At 38.0% G+C, this 21,073-nt stretch overlaps 1 protein-coding gene across 1 annotated transcript in view; it reads right to left on the bottom strand.

The window, feature by feature from the left end:
* Positions 1 to 2,069: 2,069 nt before the first annotated feature.
* LETM1 (leucine zipper and EF-hand containing transmembrane protein 1) overlaps positions 2,070 to 21,073 on the bottom strand; it is a 28,191-nt gene continuing 9,187 nt past the window's right edge. Inside the window, exons 4-14 of the mRNA XM_063157528.1 lie at positions 17,817 to 17,960; positions 16,998 to 17,135; positions 13,832 to 14,035; positions 13,260 to 13,379; positions 12,060 to 12,191; positions 11,272 to 11,442; positions 10,484 to 10,639; positions 9,589 to 9,723; positions 8,834 to 9,021; positions 6,828 to 6,966; positions 2,070 to 5,993 (exon numbers count right to left, since the gene is read on the bottom strand). Of these exons, the coding sequence (XP_063013598.1) occupies positions 5,844 to 5,993; positions 6,828 to 6,966; positions 8,834 to 9,021; positions 9,589 to 9,723; positions 10,484 to 10,639; positions 11,272 to 11,442; positions 12,060 to 12,191; positions 13,260 to 13,379; positions 13,832 to 14,035; positions 16,998 to 17,135; positions 17,817 to 17,960 (1,677 nt within the window). The 3' untranslated portion in view covers positions 2,070 to 5,843. The remainder of the gene's footprint in view (positions 5,994 to 6,827; positions 6,967 to 8,833; positions 9,022 to 9,588; positions 9,724 to 10,483; positions 10,640 to 11,271; positions 11,443 to 12,059; positions 12,192 to 13,259; positions 13,380 to 13,831; positions 14,036 to 16,997; positions 17,136 to 17,816; positions 17,961 to 21,073) is intronic.

The raw sequence follows: 21,073 nt of genomic DNA, 5'->3' as shown, positions 1-21,073 counted from the left end.
GTCTTTTTTTAAACTCTTCGAGGGATGGTGACTCTACCATCTCCCTTGGTAGATGATTCCAGTATTTGACCACTCTTTCTGTAAAATACTTCCTCCTTAATTCTAGCCTGTATCTCCCTTGGCGCAGCTTGAGACTGTGTCCTCTTGCTCTGTCTGTTGTTGCCTGGAGAAAGAGACCGACCCCCAGCTCACCACAGCCACCCTTCAGGAAGCTGAAGAGAGTGATAAGGTCACCCCTGAGTCTCCTTTTCTCCAGGCTGAACAACCCCAGCTCCCTCAGTCGTTCTTCATATGGCTTGTGTTCCAAGCCCCTCACCAGCCTCGTTGCTCTCCTTTGGACACTCTCAAGCATCTCAACATCCCTCCTAAAGTGAGGGGCCCAGAACTGGATGCAATACTCCAGGTGAGGCCTCACTGGTGCTGAGTACAGGGGAAGAATGACCTCCCTGCTCCTGCTGGCCACACCGTTCCTGATACTGGCCAGGATGCCATTGGCCTTCTTGGCCACCTGGGCACACTGCTGGCTCATGTTCAGCCGACTGTCAGCCAGCACCCCCAGGTCCCTTTCCACCTGAACACTGTCCAGCCACACCGTCCCCAGCTTATATCGGTGCAGGGGGTTATTGTGGCCAAAGTGCAGGACTCGGCACTTGGACTTATTGAACTTCATCCCATTAGATTCTGCCCATCCATCCAAGCGTTCCAAGTCCCTCTGCAAAGCCCTACGTCCCTGTAACAGATGAACACACGTTCCCAGCTTAGTGTCATCTGCAAATTTGCTAATAAAGGACTCTAAACCCTCATCCATGTCATCAATAAAAATATTAAACAGAAGTGGCCCCAGCACAGACCCCTGAGGGACACCACTGGTGACTGGTCGCCAGCTGGATGCAGCACCATTCACCACCACTCTCTGGGCCCGGCCATGCAGCCAGTTCTGAACCCAGCAAAGAGTGCTCCTGTTGCCATTCCCCCCGTGCATATTTGCAGACAATGCACAAATCCATGTCTGTAATTGCACTGAGCCTGGCTGAGCTGGAGTTCTTTTCCCCTCAGCAGTCCTTGCCCTGGGAGCTGGAAAGGTGTTGATAACACCCCCATGTTTTGGCTGCTGCTGAGCAGGGCTGGCACAGCACCAGCGCTGTCTCAACATTCCCATCATCAGTGGGCTGGGAGTGGGCAAGGTCCTGAGAGGGAACACAATTTACCAAAGGTATATTCTAGAGCCTGTGATGTCAGCCCAGATATAATGCCAAGGAAAGGAGGAGGGAGGAAGGACAATTGTTATTTACAAAGTTTGCCTTCCAGAGCAACTTCCTCACCTGCTGAAGCCCTGCTTCCCAGGAAGTGGCTGAACATCACTTGATGGTGGGGAGAACACATTTTTTTTTCCTCTTTGCTTGCGCATGCACAAACTCTTGCTATTGCCTTAGTAAACTGCCTTATCTCAATCTACAAGCTTTCCCCCTTAGATTTTAACAGTTACACACCATTGTTATAAAAGTGTCATAAAGATTCATTAAAGAGTGTAATAACCAATACATCTCAGCAAAGAGAACAGTGAATCCAGAAATCAACCTCTTTCTTGGGAGTTCAGTAAATATGATCAAGGACACTTGCCAATGTCCACATTTAATTCACAAACTCAAACCCCAATTCCTCTGCTAGCCAGTTTGACCATTGCACACCACACCTATTCACCCCAATTAAAGGTCATTAAAGGAAATTCTTAAAGCAAAAGCTTAAAAGGAACAAGTTCTGCCACTTTTAAAGCTTTTTATTAGGTATTTGGCTTTAAGCAGAAGGAGGAAAAATTTGCAACACAACCTTGCTTGTTATTATTTTAAAAGCATGTCAAGGCAGAGGGTTGTCTTCAGCCACCTGTTGAAACACTTGACACTAGAGAGCAGATTGAGCATTTGCATGTTCCCAAATCCTGTTTTAAAGCAGACAGGAGATTACTTTCATAGACACAGCTCATCAGCATCCAGCCCCGTGCCTGGCATCTCATCTGAAGAGCAATAATTCAACACTAAACAATCAAAACCAACAGAAAAATAATGGAGAAATTAGGTTTCAAAATGATACTTTTATTGTAACTAAACAAAGGACACAAGCTCCAATTAAAATAAAAAATTTGTACTGAGTTATGGCAAACACAGGACCAGTATGCTCAGAGCACAGACAAATGATTTTCAACTTAAATTTGTAACACAGGCAGAAATTCATCAACTGAAAAGCAAAATTTGGAATACATATGAAGAACAGAAAATGGGATTATTCTTTCAATTAAGTACACCCAATTATTTGATATTAACAATTTAAAAGTATTTAAATACATGGTGAAGTAGCTAAAGTTAAAATTATTAGCAAGGTATGCAGATATAAAGTTACAAGAAGTATTTTGGAATTGTATAAAAGATGTAACTTTTTCCCCCTGGACAAAGCCTATGTTAGTGTAAGGTACAATCCTGGCAAGAGATATTCTCTACCTGCATGCAGTCCTGCTGACAAACTGACAGAACAAGCCTCCTGGCACTTAATCTGCAGGCAGATTGACTCTCACAGTAGGTAGTCAGGGATGAAAATCTCTGTGAAAACCATCTTTTGGGCTAAGATGAAAAAGAAACAAGTTTTTCAATAAAATAGCTCCTATAACTCACTTGTTTTGAAGGGGGGAAAGAAATCACATCCTACTCCACTTCTCTTTCCTGTTCCTAAATGGATTTTTAAAAAAGCTTTTTGCATGTTTTATTTTCCCCCTGAATAGTTTATAGTCAAAATTTATTTGAATCTGCAACAACCCCATCAATGGTCTTACCAATCACCTAAGTCTGAGCTCAGAGGCTTTGCCTGTGTAAGTCACAAAGTCATCGAAATCTCACACATCCTTTAAATTATTTAAAGAAATATTTACATCTCCTGATTAAATATTCACTCAGGAATAAGCTCTGACCAGTTAATGTACACTTGTACACTCATCCTTTCTCTGAATGCGCTGCAGCTCCTGGTTTATGGTCAACACCAAAGGCAACCAAGCACATGAGCTGGAGCTACTCCACTCTGCTGCAGTTGCCTGTATCACCAGTACAGAGCTGCTTGGGAGGTTCAAAGCTGGGGTAAAGTGGATCACCAAGGGCTTCCCTAATCTTTTAAAGCTTGCAGAACACGTGTTGTTCAAGTCCAGCTGTCATGGGTTTGCCTGCTTTCAACAGAAGGAAGGTATTCCCCATGAAAGTCCTTCCTGTGGTTGGTGTGCACGTCCTGTCATCGCTTCAGGTCACAGCACAAAGCTGCCATTTCTGACTGGCATTTAAAAGAATTTTATGTAATCTGTAAAGATTTCACAATATGGCAAATTTCATGCAAGTCCAAATGTATTCCAATTACTTTAATCAGAATATTCTTCATAAAATAAAAAAAAATCAGCTATTTTTGGCTCCCTTCTTATTTAATCCACAGAAAATTTAAGTGAACAGTAAACACAGAACTGCAGCAAAGTGTTTTAAACTCCCAAATACTGCAATCGGTCAATTTACTTTCAGGACAGTTAAAGCTCTGTAAAACTTTAATCAATAAATATTTAAAAACAGCTTTTTCTGCTACTTCCCCTGGTTTAAATCTGCATGCATTCAAGTGAATACAACTCTTAGGTTTTTGATATTCCATGAAAGGTAGCAGACAATTTTAGAGTATCTTTACCACGTTTCAGGAATGTCAAGTAATATTTTTATACATTGTTTTAAAATTGAAAATATGCCACTGTAAAAATTGAGCGTACTTCAAAGCCCATAAATTCTAGCTGTAAATTATAAAATGGAAAATTAGTTTCTAGATCGCATTTTTGTGAAATCAGTTTTATTCTTGAATTTTCATCTAACACAAGCATTGGCCTAAAAAAAAGCACATAGTGAAGTCAGATCTTCAAAAATCTACAAAGTGACTTCCTTGCTGAAATCTCCAAGGTAATCTTGATTTATGAGGAAGAGAACAGCCCCCTTGTTTTGGGATACATGAACCATAAAGATTGTACTGATTTGAAATTTCAGCTTCACCACAGCAATTTCACACTTCAAATACAATTACAGTAATTCTCAGGAGGATCTTGCTGTAAGCAGCTTTCTTTGCAAACTGTACAGAATATGAACTCAATAGTTGAACTAGACACTGACTTTTTCTAGAACTGTACATCTCACTGTACATATTGCTTTGGAAACAACTAAATACAATGGTCCATATCATGCAAGCCATGAGACTGTCAAAACTTCTTTTGTTCCACTAACTTCAAATAAGTTTGTACAAATAATTTAGCCAATCTAGATAAATACTGCGCATGGAATTATGCTGAAATATGCTTGGGAGTTGGTATTTTCTACAAAAATATGCTACTATGACTAAAAGCATTAAGTACTAACTGCCCACCTCAATATCATCACGTACAGTGCCATTGTCAGATGTGCTCTCAATAATGTACACAAAATCAAGAATGGTTGTACATTTTATAATACTGGGTGCAAAATAAAAACAGAATAAAAACCCCAAATCACAACCCTGCTGGTTCAAGCCACACTACATGTATTTCATAATAGATTTTAAGAAAAGTGTAAAATTTAGGCTACCATGAATTATGGAGCATCCCAGAGTTAGTATCTTAGTTTTAAAACTTTAAAATTTACTGCTAAGAAGAAATATTAATGAGAAAATCTTGACCTACTGCCAGTATGTAGTCACACATTTAAAGACAATGACTATAAACCAAGGATGTAATCAAAGCACTGGCAATTCCAGAAATGACTTGTTGACTGCACAGTAAGCAAAGCCATGAGATGAACATATTTATGTACTCTGACTACACTTTGTTAATGACTTTATACCTGAGATGAAAATTGAGAGGTAAGAAAACTAGTTATGGTGCAAATAATTATCAGATGAAAAACAAGCACACAAAGATAGCTACATTTTTTAAAATATATGCAAAAAGATCACAACTGACATTTTCCCCTTTTGATTATTTTCATCCTGCTATTCAGACAAACGCTTTAATTCAGTTTACCATGTGACAGATTGTGTTCTGAAACTATTTTAAAGGCTCCTGTGATTCCAATGCTTTAATAATTAATGGAATTTTGAGTAGAAGCAACATACTCTACTCTCTAGTCCTATGAAATTTAAGGCACCCATAAGTAGCAAACTTCATGCCAAGTTTCCATTCCAGGGAAAAATAAATCTGATTTTTCCCCTCAACAGAAAATAATAATAACCATGAATTCATAAAAGTGATCAGAATGCCACATTCTCTGTCAGTGAGGCAACAGCTTAGTGATATTTAGCTTAAAAACCCCTAAATCTACAAAGCTACTACTGAAGCCACAGAATCTTCACTAGCAGATTAGAAAATGTGTAATATTGTGATGGAACAGAAAGATTGTATTAAATTTTGAAAAAGCTAAAAGGTAGAAGCAGAGCAAGGTTGGGCCCCATGTAATGATGGAAGAAAATAAATGGGAAACATTTCTTCATGATAGATACACTGAATTTATACAGCAAACTTCCAAGTTTAATGGATCACTGTACCACAACAATGAGTGCAAATACATGTTTTTGTGGGCAGGAGCACTGCTACAGAAGCCTACGCTGTTTTCATCAGTATGGAATGACACTAAATCACTTCTTGACGAACGGAAATTACATTCCATATGTCAGAAAACTTATCTACGATTTATTACCAGAATCAGCTCAAAACACTTCCCATAATCACAAAGCTCAAATAATATGTAGCCATTAGACACAGAAAGATATACAAGATTTTGGTTATAACTGCGATTAGCTTCAGATTCTGAAGCTTAATTCTTTGCTTCCGCAGCTTCCTTATCATGCTTTTCCTTTGCTTTCTCTTTCTCCTCCAGTTTTTCTTCTTTTTGAAGCAGTGACATAATCTCAGCAACTTGGCTGGTGCCAATATCAATATCTTCTTTGTCAATCAATTCTACAACCTACACAAACACAAAATGAAATTGAGAGCACATTTAGGTTTTACGTGATGGAGGCATTTTCCTACAATAAATTTTGTTAAGACAACAAAAGTATTCAGTTCTCTTGTTCAAGAAAAACAGCATTTTCTTTCTTACATGGAAGACAAATTCAAACCACAACCAGTACCTCAAACACATCCAGAGTACTAAAAAAAAAGCTAAAATGTAAACTAAAAGACTTAGAACTATTGACCTTTGTATGTGCAGTACACAAAGACATTTTAAAGCATTAGTAAAACACACTCATTTATTTTATCTATTTCAGTGGAAAGCTGAGATTCAGTACATGTAGAAAAAGTTTTTAAGACAGTAATTTATAGGCTTAATTTTATTTTATTTTATTTAAGAATACCTAGTCTATCAGACAGGCACAAATTTAGAAAAACTTAAAAGTAGAGGGGGTGGGCCTTTCAAAAAGCAAACGAAAAAATAATCTAGTAAATGATTCCAAATTCCTTGAAATAGTTTTTTGTACAAATGTATTCTTGGCATATCTCCTCAAGTTCCTAGACTTATTGTGCAACATATGCAGAATTTACAAGTACATTTTATCTGTGTTGCTAAATGTGCAACGGCAGTTTAGAGCAACAGGGAAGATAATCACCACTGGGGCAGCAGAGAGGAAAAATGTGTTTCAAAAGGCTGATACTGTATCTTCTAGCTGGTCATAGTTTAAACCTCACTGGCATCAAGTAAAGACCTTTGCAAAAGACTGCACTATGAATTTATGCCCAAACAGGTGCAATGTTTGAAGGATGGTTAGCCTTATTTTCTTTAAGAAGTCCACAAACTTACCTTAACAACATTATCTATATCAATTTGGCCATCCTTATTTTCATCTAGTGCCTCTGCAATCCTTGTTAGCTTCTCCTCTGGAATCTTCTGAATTTGTTTCATTGCATTAATTAGTTCAGTAATGCTGATGAGATTCTTCCTGAAGAGAAAGCACAAACTCTACATGACAAGCAGTTATTCCAAAGGAAAAAGGTTGATAAAAGGCAGTACTGGAAACTACTGCACTGCAGGATGCTTGTAAAATTATTAATTAATTATTTATAATCCTGAACAGAATGCAAAAAACCAAAAAGGAGTTACTGATCAGAAAGCAGATTTTTATCTTATCATCAAATCTCATGTTTTTAGTTTCCACATGTTTTACTAAACAAATATAAGTACCCAGAAGCATTTGAAATAAAGTTTTCTGTGCTTCCCAGACTATGTATCTAATGCCCTTTGTCCCTTCACTCCCCATTTACCAAAGATATAATGCCATGTTTCTGACATCCTTTTACATATAGGGGCTGGCTGACAGAAAATCAATGAGTCACAGGAAAACAAAAGCTGAGAACTAATCACTTGAACAGTTGAGCTGTTTTGTTAAATCAGCTTCACTTGTTCCTGTCAAGCACCAGACTCTGGGGAAGGAAGGACTAGCAGGTTTCAGATGTTACTCTCTTCTCACTGATCTCATGATTTCTGTATGTATTTTGCTAGTTTGAAGAAACATCTTCCAGCACAGATCCAGCTGAAATGCAGGAGACAGTGAAGCCAATAAATACTAAACAGAAGGGTTTTATCAGCGTAGTCCCAGCTCTTCTGGGCACAGACAGACTTTTATGCAAGGAGCATTTCTCATGCTGCTGCTCAATGTCCTGGACATGGCTTGATAAGGACTGCCCCATCCCGAAGGTTAAGAGACAAGCCTTTGACAGCTAAGCAATGTTTAAACTAGTAATTTTCAATCAGCCACAATCACCTACAAAATTATCCAGAAAACCAGCCATTACAAAGTATAATTACATTCAGTACAAGCAGATTCTGCATTGTATTGTTAGTTTACAAATTCAGATGGTTTTGATCAATGACTTCTCTGTAGCACCATTCATATGGCTGCCTTATTACACAAAATCTGCAACAAATGACTGTTTGCCCTGGGGACTGGAAAACACAGAGCTCAGAAGCAACAAAAGCAGAATCCCTATTTCAGTTTAGCTATGCTCTTTGGGAGCTGCCATACTCTCTTAATGAATCACACAGAATGGTGCAAGCATAAACCAGATTAATACAGCATTCATGATTACAAACCATGAGAGTTTGTATAACAGTTTCCAAGTATTTCAGAGTGTGTAACAAGCAGCGTATGACCATTTAACATAGGATAGCCTGATTATCTCCAATAATATTAAGACCTGGATAAGTGTTGATAAATGAATTTTGTAATGAAACTATCAGGAAAGATCTTTCATTGAAAATCTGTGTGTTAAAAAAATTGAAATGAAGTAAATCTTTTGGAAAGGGAGTGTGTAAAATGATCTCACTTCCATTAGACGCATTTCCCCACTTGTCTCAAGACACCATAGACCCTTGCAATTTTTTTTCCTCAAAAACACCTTTGTTACTAAATAACAACAAATACACACTCTTGTGCACCTTTTCAGTCAATGGCACAGGGCAAAATTACTGTGTGAGGAGCCTGACTAAGGGGATGATTTCACCTGTAATCTTGTCAGTGCCAGAGGCATGGGCAAGACAGTAAGATTCTAATCAACACTCTGACTTTCAGAACACCCTCAGGATCTGGGGAATTATACATCCTTTTTTTTCTTTCATCAGTTCAATCATACTTAGCCTTAGAAGAGAGAAAATCTGCAGCACAATTTTGTTAATTTTATTTTTTAAAAATCAATTATCTCAATATTCTAAACAAGTTATTCACCAATTCTTTTCTAACCATACATCAGACAAAAGCAAGAGTGAAGGTGAACAATCAGAGACACATCCAGTAATCCCAGATCACTTACCCAGCAGGAGTATCCTCACCATCCAGCTTTTCATCTGATGTCTTTTGACTTGTTTCTAATTCTACAATAATTTTGTCTATCTGACCAATCATTCGGTTCACTCTCTTTGTCAGTCTCTTGCTTGCCTTTGACTCTTCCACTGCCTCTTCCTCACCAGTTTTAGAAAGCTCCTTTATCTCTTGCAAGTCCTAGAAGAAATTGTCAAGAGAGAGAAAAGGTTTTGCTGGTGTGAATTTACAACAGCAGACACTACTGACCTCAACCAGCTTTTCAAGACAGGAGCCATTTGTAGATTAAATACAAGTTCTAGAGATATATAAAACTAGATGGAATTAGAACAATAAATTTTAACACTGCTTCCTTTTTTATGCACCTCTTAAATGTTATTTTCCACACCTTTCATAAGACTGGATAAGATTCATTTTACTTATCTTGGAAATTTCTGTAATACTGACATCTACACTTGCTAAGAAAGAACTGCAGCATGCAGCAGTCAGGCAGCTCCTGTTACCCCAGTCCCTGGGAGCAAGAGCAGGAGCAGGAATCTCATCGGCTGGGAACTGCTCTAGTGGTAACAATTAGGCTTTGAACATGTTACACAAATGAGGCTCTGCATTGTCACACACAAAGTTCATTCACTCAGCTTCCAACTTCAGACTAACAGACAATCAAGAAAGATAATCTTTAAATTTGTGGATCGCTTCTGCTAAAACTAAACATGAACAGAAAAAGAACTTCCATGCCCCATTCTTCACCTCATTATATTCCTGGATATCATCCTTCAATTCCTCAAGCTCCTCCTTTTCTTTTGTTAGTGATTTTTTCTGTTCCTGTAGCTTGTTGCAAGCATCACTCAGCACATCAATCTCTTCCTTGGTGATTTCCTCACCCTGCAATAGAAAACATACACAAATTAGTGAAAGGTACATTTGTGATCTTCCTGCAAGATTTTCTAGCAGAAAAGAGAAAACACAAGATTGTTTTTTTTAACATGTTTGGAATCACTACTATCACATTTTGAGGCTAATACAAAGATTTTAAATGGTAAGGCAGTTAATTTGCTATGGTACTGTTTTTTGAAGTGCACCAGTATTAAGTTCAGCTAATGTGATTGATTATGTGAGTTTCTGAAATTCCATACCTGATCTAATTTAAGAATGTTTAACTTCATTCTTGGGCTAAGCAATTAAAACAACTGAGAAACAATTTACTATGTATGGGAAAAGATAAATTACACCAAAAAAGAGAGTAAAGTTTGGAAAGCTGAGAAAGTTTTTTACAGCTGAGAAAACTTTTCTATCTTCAATAACCTTTGTGAGAATGAGGATGAACATCCATAGTAAGTACACCTGTCTCTTGAAAAGTGCATAATAAAATATGCACAGACCCATTCCATCTACAGAGAGTGCAAATGCCCCCCCAAACAGGTATATTAATTTCAGTAATGCAGAGAGATAAAGGAGATGTTTTGTGCCAACTTCAGCTTCTGCAGTGGTGAATTTTTTTCAATCCACTAAGTAGTTGTTCATAACTGACAGAATGTGATGAGAGTGTTAAAAGTGAAGGGCAGACAAGCAATTTATCACAGTCCTCACACAAATGCTCTGAATCTTTACATTCAAAAGTATGAAAATGTGTTCTCCAGATTACCTTAATGCCTTCCAGCACTGGTGCTGTATCTATCAGTGCCTCTGAGTGCACTGCTGCACCTGCCCGTGCCAGTTCTGGTTCAGTATCCATCACCACCTGGCTTTTTTTAGCTTGCAGAGCAGTTGCTTCAAGATCTGCTGCTGGTTCCGCCACTTTCTAAATTTAAAACACCTCATTAGGTTGCATTTAAAAAACCCAAAACATTAATTGTATTAGCTTCAGTAAAGAATGACTTGTCAATATAGAAATAGTTGCCAAAGTAGAAACACACATTTTTATGAGAAGAGGTTAAAAAACTGCAGCATATTAAGTGGTTTCACATTAACATACCCACTTGTATTTCAAGAACTACTTCTGTGAGCTCCTGAGGCTTAATTCACTAATGAAGCAGGCCAGCAGCTTTTACAGTCAAATACTATACAGTAACATTATCAGGTTAATGACAAATAGAAAGAGCCAAAGATAAGAACATTTAAAACGTGGGGTGCAGAAAATTAAAAAAAAAAAATAACAACAAACAAAACCACTACCTTTACTACAGAAAAAGAAGTCTTCTCTTACGGCTTTAATTAAGAAGGAAGAGAAATCAAAGATAAGTAAGACTGAGTCAATATTTTATAGTAAACTTCTGTATTGCAGTCAGTTTAAATATTCTCTCACATCTTCCACATGTGGATTTAAAGTCCAGTTTCTTGCAGACAATACCCAGAGTAGAGGCAGTAACTCATAACATGCTAGTGTTCACATCACTTGACATTTACTCCTCAGTAGTTGTGAGCAGAACTTACCATGGCTGCAGCCTCAAGGGTTTCTTTGGCTTTCTCTGCAGCTTCAGACATTTTCTTTTCTTCATTTTCTTTTCTGATGGCTTCTTCTTCCTGAAGCGTTGCTTCTAGTCGTACTTTGTTATCTATTTTTTCACCTTCAACTTCTGCCACTTTCACTTGAGCCTCTTTGGCCTAAAAATAACAAAAGTAGCTAATAGAAGTGTGTATATACATACAGGTATGGCTGCATAACGTAGGTTTAGATATGCTGATTGAGATGGGTAGTAAAGGTATGCTAATGAATAAAGTCAAAGCCCCCAGATGTTACCCTATTTCTGCATTTCTCAGAAAAAGATGACTCTCTGTCTTGAGAAACTTTTCGGTTTTGGTGGAAACATGAACTTTTCACCCTGAAATTATACATGTTCTTCATTCTCTTTCTCTCAAGACTGCCAACAATCCACTCTGATAATTTCTCTCTCTGCATAACATCATGTATTTTTAAGCATTAATGTCTTTCTATGGCCTGAAGCATTCATTGTTTTTTTAAATGTGAAAGGTGTATTCTAAATCTGCTTATGCTATTACTGTCTCCTGTCATGTAATCCAATATTGCTCTGTGTTTGCTTTATCCTCATATCTCTCCACATACAACACAATTTCTGCCTTTGAAGGTCACACAAATAAACCTAGCTATGATTTAGTTTTTCAAGGAAAAGCAAGGAACTGAGAAGAACATCTGCTTTTGGGGATGGATTTTCAGTCATGACACTGAAAGTTAGTTACCCACTATGTCCATCAATACTTACAGCGCTGTCTGGTAGTGTCTGAAGGGTTGTTTTGAGCTGATCAGCTGGAGAAAGGGTATCTGGAAGATACATGGCTCTGGATAAAATAAGCAAGGAAGTAGGAATTTCCTGGTTCAGATGCAGATCTAACCACTGTAAGTGCAATATAAAAAACAAGTCTTTAGTTTCAGGATGTTTTACTCTTTTTTACAAACAAAATCAAGCTAAAGTAAATACAATTTTTTTTAGCACTACTTATCAGTCAATATCCTAACACAGGAACTACAAATTATAACCAGCAGAGAATTTCAGCAATTGCAATGAAATATAGGAAGAGGTATTTTGTTTGAAGAAGTATTTCAAGAAATATTGAATGAATATTTGAACAAGCGGTTTGTTTCACATGCATTTTAAAATCACAGAACCATTTGGGTTGGCCTAAAGATCATTCATCTAGTTCCAACTCCCTGCCATGGGCAGGGACACCTTCCACTAAACTGTTCCTCAGAGCTCCATTCAACCTGGCCGTCAACACCTTCAAGGATGGGGAGTCCACATCCCTGGGCAACCTGTGCCAGCGTCTCACCAGCCTCACAGAAAAGAATTTCTTCCTCATATCTAATCTAAACCCGCCCTCCTTCAGCTTAAGGCCATTCCCCTCTGTCCTATCACTACTGTCCTTGTGAAAAGTCCCTCTCCAGCTTTCCTGTAAGCCCCCTTTAGCTACTGAAGGTGCTATAAGTGTCCCTGGAGCTTTCTCTTCTCCAGGGTGAACAACCCCAACTTCCTCAGTCCATCTTCATAACAGAGATGCTCCTGGCCCCTGTAATCAACTTAGTGGCCTTCTCTAGACATGTTCCAACAGACCTTCCTCTAAACCAGGCAACATCAAGAGACAACTGATCTACTAGGTGAAAACTTCCTTTGAGCAAGATAATAACAGACAAGACAAACTTTCAAAATTGCAAACATATTTCAGATATGTTAAATTTAAAGTATCTGTCTGCATCATCAAAACATCATGGTCAAAAGGCAGCAACCCACAGCTACCAGATACTTACAAAGTACATGTGACAAAAGCTTATTAAGGAGAAAGACTGTTTTAACCAAGCCTTTAATGAGAACAGAATCAAAATGACTTCTCTGAATCAAAACAAAAACCAGAGCACCAGAGCTAACAACTGGAACTAGGTTTGTGTACTGAGTCTTGCAAAACCATACCTGTTTAAGCTGTTCCTTGAGACGCTCCTCTGTCACACCAAGAGCTCTCATCCCTCGGGCACGACAAGCTGCCTGCAGTTCTTTAACAGTCAGGGTATCAACCCCCTCTTCAGCAATCATCTGCACAATGGAAAGGAAATCTGACCGTGTTAGAGCTCAAAACAGAGGCACCACCAGCGCTGCACAGCCACGTGTTACAACAGCCACTAGAGGCTGCTGTGCTAACACAAAACAGCCTCAGCTGCTCCCACAGCTCCAGCATGCACAGCCAACCCCTAAGCTGATACTTCTACCAGCTCCCTTACAAATTATAATTTCATAGAAGTGTTTTTCTTTGTGATATAATTGTTGCAATTTCAATTAATGGTAGATTAAAAAAAGATCAGTTTTTTCTTAAAAAATAAGGACGCCTCTATTTTAAGCTCTTCAAGCCTTTTTGTTTAAAGTTCTCCAAAAAGACAATTAAAACAAAAAAGGAAAATGCCTAGAAAAACAAACACACATATATCCACACACATTCATTACTGTTATGTGTCAAAATTATTACCCAGTGCCTATTCAGAATGACTCACCTTGTCATCTGCTTTTATGCTCCTCAACCTCATTGTCAGCTGGAAGCGGAGAAAGTTATTTGTCCCAATTGACTGAAGTTCCAACAATTTACAAAGTGCCACCAGCTGAGGCCTGGTCAGATTGTCCAGTGTCAGCTCATCTTCAAAGAGTTTAGAGAACCTTAAGATCTCCTCATTACTGGGTCTTTCACCAGTTTCCCTGATCTGTGAGAAAAAACCAAACACACAAAGCTTTTCAAAGCACATGTCATAGTTGGGCATTATTTTGAATAAAAACACTCTCCTCGTTTGTCAAGCACTTTGCAACAGTTTTGGGATAAGAAATAGCATGTAAGGAAGGAATGAAAGAAGTTCTTAAAAAACAAACAACTTACTTAGGCAAAAGAATTGATAGTGCTGACAGTTTCCAACAACACTGCATAATGTACTTGAGATAAAACCAACAAAACAAAAATTAGATGCACCTGTACACTAAGGAGCAGGTCTAGCTGAATTGCGCTGCATGAGATACCTCCTCAAGAAATATATATACACCTTTGAGTTACTAAATAGTTGCTACAGGAGTTACACTGGCAGATATTTGTTCTGGTACCATATTTACTAAACACAGAAACACATAAGATAAAGACGGGAAGATAAAGTAAGAATGGCAAAAATTTTGCAACACTGGTGTCTCCATGACACACAGATTTGGATACTAACTACCTACTTCTCTTCATTTGTTACAATACTCTGGCTTTCAATTCCTAGATGTTCTGCAGCACCTCAGTGCAAATGTTTTTGCACTTGAAGTTATTCCAAAGTTTAAAGCACTGTTTGGGAAAGGACTCTGCATCTTTGTGATGGCAGGTTCTATGTAATTGTTTGCACAAATGCAAAGTTAAGCTTTTCAGTGATGTGTTACCAATGAATTCCCAATCACTAAATCCAGTTACTGGAAGCTGAAATAACAGGTCAAAGAAGGAGGAGAAAAATTCCCTGATCTCATCAGGTCACAGTAAAGCATTATCACCTGTATAGATGTTGATTTTTCTATTTCAGGTATGCCATCAAAAGCTTATTAGTGACATCACTACATCAAAATCTACAGAACTTACAATTACATACTCCCAGTCTTAACATCTTCAGTCTAATCACAGATATAAAAAAAAAAATTCCCAATACTTCTACTTTTTTAACTCTTGTAAAGAAAACATAAAACTAGGTGACATCAAGTACAGTTTGAAAACCTAATATTACCTGTACTGCCTGACTTATCATGCCTACCTGTTTTATCTGCAAACTCAAATATTTTAGTGAAGAGCTACTGAGTACAGAAAAAGGTAAAAATCAGGAGATGAGATGGCCTTGAGGCCATCAACCTCCAGGATACTTTTATAGCAGAGAAACCATCTTGAAGAAAGAAATGTCAAAGGCCTTGTTATTCCACTTTGCCAGTGCCTTCACCACGGGAGCCAAAAATGGCACTTCAAAAACACAGGAAGTATTTTCTCCCTTGTTTAAAGATGTTTAAAGATTTTGACAGAGCCATGCATGTGTTTCTTGAAAGTACAAACTGAAGCTTTCTAGTACATCACTAGCTACAAAGCAACAGAGACAAATTCTGGAATTATGCAGCAGATACATTAAGCCTGCAATCAGTGGCTCTTGCAGTATCAAATACTTCACCACAGAAGCCACTGTTAGAGAATAGCAAAAAGGCAGGAAAGAAACATTGAAGCTGTTTCTTGCTCTGACATTTATTATCCGGTACAACGAAATGAGATCAATGAAGTCTGTCTCTGTGGCACAAATGAGAAATATAAAGTTCTAAAAAGCACACCCACACATATGAAATGCAGGGCTTGAAACTTCTTTTTTAGTCATCAGAGGAACTTGGGACTTCCTCCAGCAAATGTGGAGTGAAACATCATTTATTTCCATGAAAATTAACGGCCAAATGTAAATTCTCAGTAGTAGTTCTTCCAGAAGAAGAAATGTTCTGAACATGAAGCATGAGTGGGCAAGTTCCCAGAGCCTGCAGGGGCAGTGCCTCAGCCACTAACTGCTGTAACTAACCACTTACAATGTTCTGCACATTCAAAAGAACAGAAACAGATGACTGCAGAGAGGCTTCAAAGTACAGGGACTTTGCAAGAAGTTACTGACTGGCAAATTTACCACAATGATTATGTGAGGTGATCTACATGGCACTATCAACATCATCTTATCACCCCACACTTCATCCTTAGTCCTATCAACATCATCTTATCATTCCACACTTTATTCTTAGCCCTGACATGCAGGAAAATCTTAAGCTATTTGGAAGAGGTTGTGAAGTTCATGTCTGAAGCCCCTGGGCTTATGTGCCTTTTTCTGTGCAAATACACACTCTCTCCAAAGGAGGGGACCACTGCCTTTCTTTCAACAAACACTTGGTCATGCTGTTGGCTCTACCTCTTATTCAACAGCCCCACAATTAAGAGAAATCAGAGCTAAGGACTGTCCTGAGAAGACTAAAGAATGCATTTTTCATCTCTCCAGGGAGTACCTTATTCTCACCTACAGTTTGGTGAAAGGAAATGCTGTGAAACCTAAAGGCCATTAATGCAGGAGGCAGATGTCTGACATTTAAGTCTCTCTGTCAGCAACTGAACTTAAATAGGAAAATTTTGCACAGCAACTACATTCTAGCTAAACCTCAGATTATACCACATTCTAGTCAGCATACTGACTGTGCACTTAAAAACTTGTTTTTACAAGAAGAATTAAATTTGACCAAAAAAAATTAGATTTCCCCCATTAAGTTTCAATCAGTTAATTAGGAAAGAAGTCCTCTCTCAGTTTTCATACTCTGTGCTGAAAAAAGAGGTCAAAACCTACATGAGTAAACACTGAGCACGCCATGTTTCGTGTTAGAGTTATTAAAAAATAAGTGAACAAGAAAGAAATGAGCAGAAATATAGTGCTTCTAGAATTAGAGAGTAAAAGCACCAGCTAGAACACCAAAGCTAATAATAGGAAAACTTCATCACACTGACAAAAAAGAAATTTATCCTAAAAAACTACTACATGCTGTTTCTTCAAGTCCAAAAAAAATAAGGTATGTGATGATTACCATAGACCAAAAAAATAACAAAGGCTTTTTTTTTGTAGGAAGAGAGAACATATTTTCCAAACTTTTTACCTTTTGAAAGAATGTTGAAAAATCTTTTGTAACATTTCCCTTGGCTGCTTTATTTTTTAAGGCCATCTCCTCAATGGTGTCTTGAAGGAATTTAGCCAATTCAAGCTTTACTCTCAATTCTTTCTTCAATCTTTCCTCCTGTTAAAAAAATATTTATTGATAAAAGTTCCTGCCAGAAACACACGGACTAACCATCACTTCTGCCCCCAGATGAGTTATGTGGAGTAATTCTGAACTTCTGCTATAATACACACACTCCAAAGGGGCTTTCACTTATCCCAAAGATCCCCAAATCACACTGAAGAGCTCACTGTGTGCTCTGAAAGCAAAAACTTGTGGGGCTCTTTTGGTGGGTTTTTACAAAGCTCTAACAATTCTGAGAAAACATAACTAGTAGAAATAAAGTTTAAACTAAAATAAGCGTAAGAAACGATTTTAAATATTAAGTATACATATGAAAAACTTTGTATCAAGGTTTAAGACTACAAATGTTACAATGTCTACTTTAATACAACCAGAAAAACAAAATAGCTTTAGTTCTCCTTTGTAGGAATCATAGAAAATGGAAATGAGGACAGCAGAAAAGACAAGAGAGGCTTTCAACCCTGATAGCTTAGCACCTGCACATATCAAAACCAGGACAGCACTGGCTCATTATTACATGTTCAAAAGCAGAATCTTCAAAATAAGGAAGATAAAAGCATTACCCCAATACTGGAAAAAAACTCCAAAGTTTTTAGACTTTTTCTAATTTTTTTACCAAGAAATTTCTATTTTTTTAAAAAAATACCACTGGATTATAAATTCAGACCTGCTTACCTTTTTAGACTTTGTCTCAAATGTAGAGGGAAGCATATTAGGGAACAACTTAAGAGCTACTGGAAGTAAAAATTCCATAAATGGGACAACAAGAAAAACCAAGAAAGGGACCAGGCGAAAAAGATCAGCACATATTCGAAGAAACTGGAAGAGACAAAAAAATATTGATAAGCTAATATTTAAAAACTTATTTTAAAAATACTTGATTTAATAATCTAATTGTCATTTAGGCTCACATATATATATTCATTATGAAGAAATTTTAAAATAACACAAGAAAAGGAAGTGACAAAGTCAGTTTTTAGTGGTTTTTTTCAAGTTGCTACATACTAGAGAGTGCTGGAGTTTCACCAGTTTTCAACACTATAGAAAGTATTTCAAAAGCCTCACTGTGTCTCAATAGGATTATTGAACAAGTATCTCATTTAAACCTCTTAAAAGCACCTGAAAACAGGAGGTGGTCATTTGTTGTCATTAAAGCTGCTTAACTTCTTTTATGCATCTTTATTTGTGCTCCACCACTTCTTACATGCATGAGCTACTATGGAATAAGTAATCAAGAATAAAATGAAAGATCCCTCCCCCTCTGCCTTATAACAATTGTAATGTACACTTAAATCCAGGGTAATGAGCCCAGCTTGGTAGATTTTTTTTTAAACCACTGCATTTCCAGAGCAGTAATCCTCTGAAGCAGGTGGCGTTCATTACTGAATCTTGAACTGCATGAAATAAATACTGTCCTTGTGATTTCTGTACACTCACAAATATATATACCAGGCTGTACAGTCTATTACTAAATCTTTCAGTAATTGTTGAAAGCTTCACAACTCTGTTTATATTAGGGAGTGAAGATCTTGCTTGACTCTACCTCATTTTACAAATGAAAAAACCTGGTTGTTGGGAATCCCATCAGCTCCTAAATCAGAGGTACACTCTGGTCTCCACTGCCACAGGACTGTCATTCCACATCAAGACTTGATAACCACAGCTCTGAGTGGCAAAAACTGGCAGCATAAATGCAATTACAACAGTAAACCCATGCTGCCCACTCCCACAGTTCATGGCAATCAAGGGGAACAGCAGCAACAACCAGCACAGATCCCATGTCCTCAGGACTGATTTGCTAGAATACAAAACATGTAAAACTTCATTCAGAATTTAACTGCCACAAAACCAGCCAAATTCTTAAGCACTACTGTATGTGGAAAGCACATGCTCTACAGATTCAAAGTCTGGCATTTTTCTTTGTATATAAAAAAATTCAGTTTCCCAGAAGGGATGCTTTGGTCCATTGTTTTGAGGCTCAAGGATTTTTCCATTCATTCCAACAATGGAAGGCAAATGACCACCATGGAGTTAAAAACAAAAAAAAAGTAAGAAAGTTTGGAAGAAAATTTTAAAACTCAGAAGAAAAGTAAATTTTCCCTTAAAAAAAAACCCTCAAAAATTTCTACAGAATACAGAATTCCTATTTTTCCCCCGTCTCTATTCTTAGACAGTGCGTGCAAGTATTTCTACAAAATCCATATCCAAGGGAGCAGTTTTACCACCGGATTAAGGCAACTTAATGCTAACCTGAGACGAGGTATAAGGAGCCATGAAGGTGCACTGGCAGTCACAGCACTGATCCAGCTAAAACTGACCCATAAATACATACACAGACGGGGAAAAGGATCCGTACACACCAAGCGGGGGTGGGGCGGGAAAACTTGATTTAAGCACCGAGCTTTTCACAGCAGCACTGGCCTGGATCAGCTTTCACAAATCACGGCACTGCACCCTCGGCTAACTCAAGGACAACAGCTTTCTGCAGGAACCTAATACAATGGGGTACGATTACACACACGGTGTTTGGCAGCACAGCAGGAGAACCTTGTGACTCCCCGTATCTGCTGCTATAGCTGGGCGTTCCACTCTCCCCTCCTCTGCAGGGAAGGGTTTGTAAAGCCGGCAGCCTTGCCACAAACTCCCTTGGGTTTGCCACCTCACTGCCACACCCTGAACCACCCTGCTGCAGGAGCCAGCACCAGAGCACTTAGGTTTTTCAAAGTCAGTACCATGTTTTACTTCTTCCTGCCTTCTCTCCTAAATGTAGATCTGTGACCCTGCTGAATCCAAACACTGACAGAAATTGTAGGCGCAGAATTTTGGAATTGACTTGTAGTTTAGATAAGCAAGAGGTCCCTTTGCATTAGCCATGCTGCAATTGCTTGTTCATGTGGTTAGATTACTTGGATATCTTTCCATTATTGCCTCCAAAGAGGAAGGAAAGGGCAGGCAGAAATAACTCATTTGTCAGTCTGCATGAAGATAAGATTTCTCTAGGACTGTCAGCTCATGTGCAGCTTAATACTTTTAAAGCAGTATATACATCAATTTTTATTTTATATTTTTTAAAGTTCAGGAGGTAATCCAGCACCAAAATGTTAAGACTTCTTTAAATCAGTCCGTATACTACAATTTAAGGTCGAACTGATAAAAAAAATGAGCTGTGTTGAAACAAACTTGAACTAAGGTTTAAAAAAACCCTAAAAGGGTTTTTTCAGCTGCAGCCTAGATTGCTTTTCAGTGACCCTGGGTTCTGAACCTACCATGCCCTCAACTCCAGAGACACAATGTCCACTTCCTCCAAATACAGAAAACAAAAAACTTAGATTGAGAAACTAATATTACTGTAGTCATTAAAACTATTTTCTCTACATCTCCTACACTGGATTTGCATGCATATAATCACATACATACATCATTAGATCAGGGACAGGCTACACCAGTGTAAACACTAATTTATATCTGCAAACAAATAAACAGCCATTTCATTTAAACAGAGAATTAATACTCAAAGTAAACATTTGCACAAAAAGCAAATGTTCTAGGAAGGCCAAAAGCCAGACCACTACTTAAATGTGAGCAAGACAGTTCTATCATCACTAGATAACAAAATCAAAAGGTAATCAAATGAATAAATCCATCAATTGATGTAATATTACTGTGTTCATATAATTTCTCAGAAGTATGGCTCAGTAAACATGAAAGAGGCAGGAAAATCAATGGTTCCAATCTTCCCCCGGAGAATTTCCCATTCTGTTTTAAACCATGAATTAATTTGTCTCGCTTGGCTTTTCAAGTTCCCCAAAGCTCTCAATAAAGCAGTCCTGCAGTCCTCACCTTCCCCTATCCTCAGTTACTCTTTCTGGTACTCCATAATCCCCTCTCACGTCAGCAGACTGTTTTATTTATTGCTGAGGCCCGTCTCAGCT

Source organism: Melospiza melodia, chromosome 5 (genome assembly GCF_035770615.1).
Source record: "Melospiza melodia melodia isolate bMelMel2 chromosome 5, bMelMel2.pri, whole genome shotgun sequence".
In the NCBI taxonomy this organism is placed as follows: Eukaryota; Metazoa; Chordata; class Aves; order Passeriformes; family Passerellidae; genus Melospiza; species Melospiza melodia.
The sequence above is the reverse complement of the archived record's forward strand: the minus strand, read 5'-3'. Positions and strand labels throughout refer to the sequence as shown.